The sequence below is a fragment of the Chiroxiphia lanceolata genome, chromosome 5 (genome assembly GCF_009829145.1).
Source record: "Chiroxiphia lanceolata isolate bChiLan1 chromosome 5, bChiLan1.pri, whole genome shotgun sequence".
Lineage (NCBI taxonomy): Eukaryota > Metazoa > Chordata > Aves > Passeriformes > Pipridae > Chiroxiphia > Chiroxiphia lanceolata.
Genome location: NC_045641.1, coordinates 55,673,575 through 55,679,574, shown reverse-complemented (window position 1 = coordinate 55,679,574; position 6,000 = coordinate 55,673,575). Strand labels below are relative to the sequence as shown.

Sequence of the window (6,000 nt, the reverse complement as noted above, 5' to 3'; positions counted from 1 at the left end):
ACTTTCAGGGGTATGTTCCCCAAGTGCAGCCATTTCCATTGCAGGACAAAAGCCAAGCTCTGCCTAATAAATGTCTCAAGCAAACGTCAGTCTTTTGGCAGACTTCACCACTGCTACCTGTTCCAGGGCAAACTGATGTCTCCACTGAAGCCAGTGACATTGTCCTGGGCAGTGCTGGACCACTGGGTTTGACCCACCACAGCTGTTGATCACAGTGGGCAGAGGTATAAACATTCATCACCTCTAGAACTCGCATCCTTCCAAGCAAAGCTTAAAAAATTGCTTCCCTGCCTATCTTCTCCATGTCTTTTTACTAAGAACTTTGCAATTAGTATCACAGGGGTCTTGTATCAACCACAGATTTTTCCTGTGGTCCTGCTTTTATCTTGAAATACGTCATATATTGCTTCTCCTAATTGCTTCTCCTTATGAATTTAGTTAAGCCAGATGTATGCTTGTCCTTTTATGTATCTTGTTTAACTTAACCATGATCCTGTATTCTGCCACCTTAAAATCAATCCAGTTCCACAACAGAAACTGTTTGTCAGCGTTGTGAAGTCATTTAAATCCACAGCATTGTTCTTGATTTTAAGAGGCACAGGCATGTGACAGATTGACATTAGCAGCACAGCTCAGTGTGCTTGCAGACCAGGTATGTACCATTCTGCAAAACATGTTTCTTGCAAGGGTGTCACTTGAGAGATGCTTCATAAGCTTGCCAGGATGTTTTTCTATTGAGCATAATAATAATAAATCTTTAATAATATATATTAATAACAAATAGTCAACAATAAAGGTAATAATAAAGATTAATAATATATAATAATAATAAAATTGCCCCACGCATTTTGGAGATGGAAGTGACTCCGTATTTAGCCTTGGAAATGCTGCCCTGCTCCACAGCTTCTCAGACTCTTCTCAGAGAAGGAAGAATCTGTTCCCAACACAGGACAAAACTACTAATGAGTTTCGTGAGGAAGCAAGGAAGCTGTCATTCCTTAATGAACAAATAAAGTACAAAACTAAACTGTGGTCCACCAGTACAGGGGAGTTGGAGACAACAATGCCTTTCAGATAATGCGCATTGCATTCTTAAAACCTCTGTCTCATCAGTCTGGTTTGCATCACCTGGGGGACATGCACTCCAAGAAGCCATAAACTTGTTTCTTCTAGATCAACAGCAGATGAAATCCTCCCTGAAATAGGAGAAAGTCAGCTGGTAGCAGAGTGGCATTTAGTAAAATGTACTTTAAAATCTGAAGGAAAAAAAAAAAAAAAGATAACCCTTGTATTCATGGAAAAGGACACTGGAGGTCTACCTAGAACCAAAAGTTAGATGCTGCAAGAACATGGGCTTTCCCTCTAATTCAGTCCTTCGGGTTGAAGAGGGCATAAAGGCATTAAAGCATTACCTAAGGCGTCATCATAGAAAATGCAAGATGCAGGTCAAGGTATTTCAGAAACACAGCAGATTCTTCAGCTTTGGGAACATGTTGGGGTGGGGGGTGGGGGCCAGGCATCTGCTTAGTTCCAGAAAGGATTGTCTTTCAATTTTCTACAGTGGTGTCTTCCTGGAGGTGGGTGGCCTTTTATTCATGGAGACAGTGAATTGCTGACTGAGAAATCTGTGTAGGGAAATGAGCTTTGTCCTAATTTCACTGAAGTCAGCTGGGTTAGAGAGGTTCTCAATGACTTTTTTTAATGAGCTCAGAATCAGTATCTTAAAAGACTGTCATACATTAATACAATAACATTGCTAAACACATTTTGACTGACAGGCAATCCTAGGTTGTGCTACAAGGCCCTACAAAGTATGAGGTAGGGAATGTGCCTGACTATTAATACAGCCATTTGTTTGACTATCTGTCTTCAACCAGTACAGTTTAGGGCAGCTGGTCAAATGGAAGGTCCTCTGACTGACTGGAATCATTAAAGCAATGTGCTTTTTCCTTGCGGGACAAAGCCAAGACCTGGTCTCTTTATGATATGGCTGGTTTTAGCAGGGAAAGTTAAAAACTATCCCTACAGAATATAACCAGAAGACATGTCCAGAAGATTTTCTCATTGACCTGACTAGGCTGCTTCACCCTATGGTGGTTAAGAGTTGTGATGGAATTGAAGTCATAACAGTCTCAAGTTAGACAGAGAGTCTGAAATTTGCTGTTTGTTTCAGATCTGAAGGCAGTTTACATGCCTAAAGCTTGTGTGTATTTCCTCAATAATACACATAGCTCATTTAGGAGGATGAAGCTAATCAGTACAAAAACAAAGCAACTTTTTTTCTGAGATTCTTTCCTTACAGAGGAAAAGTTACACAGACACCTCACAGATGCCTCTGTTTTCTAATGGTTTTCTGTTTCACATTTAAATGCGCTCTTAAATATCAACTTGCTTGTCATTTTCTTGATGAATTGCACCCTGAGTTTACTCCATGCTGTATTTCTGTCTGTGCTGTTTTTCGACTGAGGTTTTGCTATTTTTAGAGCTTTATCAATAAATAGTGATGTGGGCGGTTTTGTTTGGTTAGTTTTTTCGTGAAGCTTTTTTATTATACAAAATACTCAACAAAACACTGTCTGGACTTCTTCTGATGTCGCTGGCATCTGGTTCTTAATCTCTTAAGTTGTTTGTTTTTTTTTTCCAGACGTCTCTTGGATGCTCAGAGATATTGAACATTGGTTATTTTCATGGGAATGGTAGGTGATCACACCCACAGTACCATCCGGACTCTCTACTGCTCTGGAGCTGCTGAAGTTTCCACTCAGAGGTGTGCTTTAGAAGTGCCTGAGCTGTTTGTGTACCTATTCTATAACTTGGCGCCTACCTGGAAAGACAACTGTGTTTCCTTATGCTACCTCAATTATGCTCTTTTCTGTAGGAAAACCAAAGCACAGCTGTCTCAATCTCTAAAAAATAGGCTGCTGCATTTCATTGTCTTGACTCATCAGAAAGGTTGTTGTAGTTGGAAATTGGCAGAAATGCTGTAAGCATTTGGATGGAAGTTTGTAATCACAATGTCCATAATGACGCTATTGCCTTATAATATTATTTTAATAGTAAATGGCAATACAGCTGGGGATTTGCTTCCTGCTGTTTTGAAGCTCTCCATCATTCCATCACAGGATGATGCTCAGAAAATAAAAAAGTAACTGTCGTCAAGCCACACTGAACAACTGTCCACCTTCTCTAGTAGCGTAAAGCATTTTTCTTCTTGTGTCACTTGACTGAGTATTGAGTTCTAGGCTTTTGCCCTCATCCCTCGATGTCTTACCCGGATTCCTGGATACAGTCCAGTTCTTCCTGTTAAAATACTGCAGTTGCAGTTGTGCTGCAGTGTACATATTGACAGGGGATGCCGAAATGCCAGGCTCTGCTTCTGGTTGACTTTTGCTGACTGCCTTAATGATCTGCCACTTCAATGCATTACATATTAATACTTCTCTTTGTCTAGTATTTTTCATATAATGCCTTTTTGTTACATTTGCAGTTTGGATTTAAAAGAGAAAAATAAATTTAAAGTTTCCTTTACATTAAGAAGACTAGAAAATGGTCACTGTATATTAAAACTGCTAAAAGAAAAAATGGAAAAAATCTACAGAAAGTAAGCAAAATACTGTGTAAAACATTCCTTAATGAACAATGGAAATTATGTCTAATAAGAGGAACTCTAGGCCAAGTTGAAATTATCTACTCTGTTTCGAATGTCTAACTAATTATTGGTTTATCCTTAAGGTAAAAGCTTTTTAATTGGCTTTTGAAAAGTCTGAAAGGAAAACTCTGATGACTTTACATGTTTCTGTCACAATTATCCAGAAAGGAATGTTCATATATTCATACATTTTGAGTTAGTTGGCTTAGTTGAGGTTTTTTGGTTGGTGGGGGTTTTGTTTGTTGGGTTTTTTTGGTTTTTTTGGGTGGAGTTGGTTTTTTTTTTGGGGGGGGGAGGGAGATGGAGGGCAGGTGTAATGGAAGTGGAGGGGGTTTCTTTAGCTTAAAATGTTTTACCCCACTTGCTTCCCAGCTTTGGACTCAGTCTGTTTAGGGCTATTTTAATTTTACAGATCCCTCCCCCGCAATTCATTGGAAAAACAGACAGAAGCCTGAAGGGAAAAAAATCCTTTTACACATGAAGATGGTATCAGCATCGTAAAATGATTTTCACTTTAGCAAAAAAAGAAAACCAATAGCAATCCGGTATTTGGGTGCATCAGGGAAACAAACAGAACAGTTAACACCGTCCAAGGATAAATAGTATGTTGTTAAGAAGACGTTTTTATTCAGCACTGTACTTTTCAACAGCTGTCTAGTTCAAAGCAAGAGGATAGTCCCAGTTTGGGAGCTCTGCCGCGTGGTTCACGTTGGAAACCGCGTTTGGGACTCAGCTGACCCGCAGTCGCTCATACCCCCCGGCTCAGCAGCAACCCCAGACGTCCCAAACCCCGACGAAAGCTTGGACACGGCAGATGCCTTTTGTTCTGTTGCTCTGAGCTCTTCTGCATTCCTCCCACGTACGGTCTCGTATCTCATTGCCTGGTGCTGCTCTCGGCTACCGGGAGGTAGATCCACCTTCGGTGGACAAGCCGCGGAGCAAGGACTCTTTGTTTCCCACAGACAAATGAGCAATGTCAGTTAATTCAGAAAACTTAAAAATCTCTCACTTAAAAACAAAAAGAGCTTTCATTTCTGGCAGGCCAGGTGGCAGTGTTTTCACCGGGGATGATTCAGAGCGCCGGGAAGTTGGTGTTTACACCGGCTATAAATACGAACAGCTCCCGGCCGGGACAGCGCGACAGCGGGGAGACAGGACGGCAGCGACTGTCTGTGACATAACCTCTGGGGCGAGGGAACACTTGGAAGGTGGCATTTAGGGTTAGTAGAGTGACGGGCACCACCAGAGTGGGAGATAAGGATTTCTCCGTACAAACCGGGTGCGGGGCAGAGCTAGGCGGGGGCGGTTGCTCCTGCCCGGATCCCGAGCCCCTGAAGAGGGCGAGCGTGACCCCGAAGTGGTCAAGTTCACCGGCGGTGCCGACAGCCCCGTCCGCTCGGGGCCGGGACAGACCGGGAGGTGCCGGGGCGCGCCCCTGCAGCCGCGTCCCCGCCCCGCCGCCACCGCCGCCGGGCGGGACCATCTCTCCCCCTGCCGCGGGGGGGGGGGCGCGCTCCGCCCCGGCTCCCCGCCTGGCCCGCCTCCCCCCGAGCGGCGCAGAGCGCCCCTCCGCCTTGCGCGCGGCGTGGTCCCGCCCAGCGCAGGCATTAACGCCCCCCGTGCGGGGCGCGGGCGCCCGGGCATCCTCCGGCGGCGGCTCCGCGGAGCGGGGCGGGCGCGGAGCGGCTCCCAGCGCCAGCCGTGCGCGCTCCGCCGCCCCTCTCTGCGCCGCCGGGCAACGCCATGAAGCCGGCGGTGCTGGAAATAATGAGGATGAACCGGGTGTGCAGGATGGTCCTGGTCACTTCCGTGGGCTCCTTCATCCTCGTCATCTTCTATTTCCAAAGTATGTTGCACCCAGGTAGGGCACCGGCACCGCAAAACCGCACCGGCATCGCCGGCCCCGCGGAGGGCAGCGCCCGCTCACTGCCCGCCCCGCTCTCCGCCGGCGCAGGTGGCGGGTGCCCCGGGAGCCCTCGGTGGCTGCCGCCGGCCCCGGCTCTCGTCCCCCGGCGCCGCTGCGGCAGGCGCGGGGCTCGGCGGCGGCGGGCGCAGCCCCCGGCAGCCCCGTCCCGGCCGCCGCCCGCGGCAGCCGTGGGAAGGTCGCCTCGCCCACCCCCCGCAGAAAAACTTCCCGCGGGAGGGAGGAAAGTTGGCTTATTTAAGAATTTTGTTGTTTTTTCCGCTTTGTATCGTACGTTTGGTGAAGGGGAACGGGGGCCGGCAGCGGCTGGCGAGGCTGCGGCGGCGGAGAGCAGCACCGGGAGCTGCCCGGCCCCCCTAGGGGTCCCTTCCAGCCGGGAGCGGGACCCCCGACCCCTCACCCGTGTGGGGTCAGGGGCCTTCGTCTT

At 47.2% G+C, this 6,000-nt stretch overlaps 1 protein-coding gene and 1 long non-coding RNA gene across 3 annotated transcripts in view; both read left to right on the top strand.

The window, feature by feature from the left end:
* Nucleotides 1–598: 598 nt before the first annotated feature.
* On the top strand, nt 599–4,644 carry LOC116787204. The gene is made up of 3 exons (XR_004357215.1): nt 599–652; nt 2,645–2,767; nt 4,062–4,644. It is a non-coding gene; the product is annotated as an uncharacterized LOC116787204 (long non-coding RNA).
* A 660-nt stretch (nt 4,645–5,304) lies between these two features.
* CHST11 (carbohydrate sulfotransferase 11) overlaps nt 5,305–6,000 on the top strand; it is a 160,856-nt gene continuing 160,160 nt past the window's right edge. Inside the window, exon 1 of one of the 2 annotated variants that reach the window (XM_032688985.1) lies at nt 5,305–5,510. In XM_032688985.1, the coding sequence (XP_032544876.1) occupies nt 5,393–5,510 (118 nt within the window). In that variant the 5' untranslated portion in view covers nt 5,305–5,392. The remainder of the gene's footprint in view (nt 5,511–6,000) is intronic. The other variant, XM_032688986.1, reaches the window with a different exon arrangement.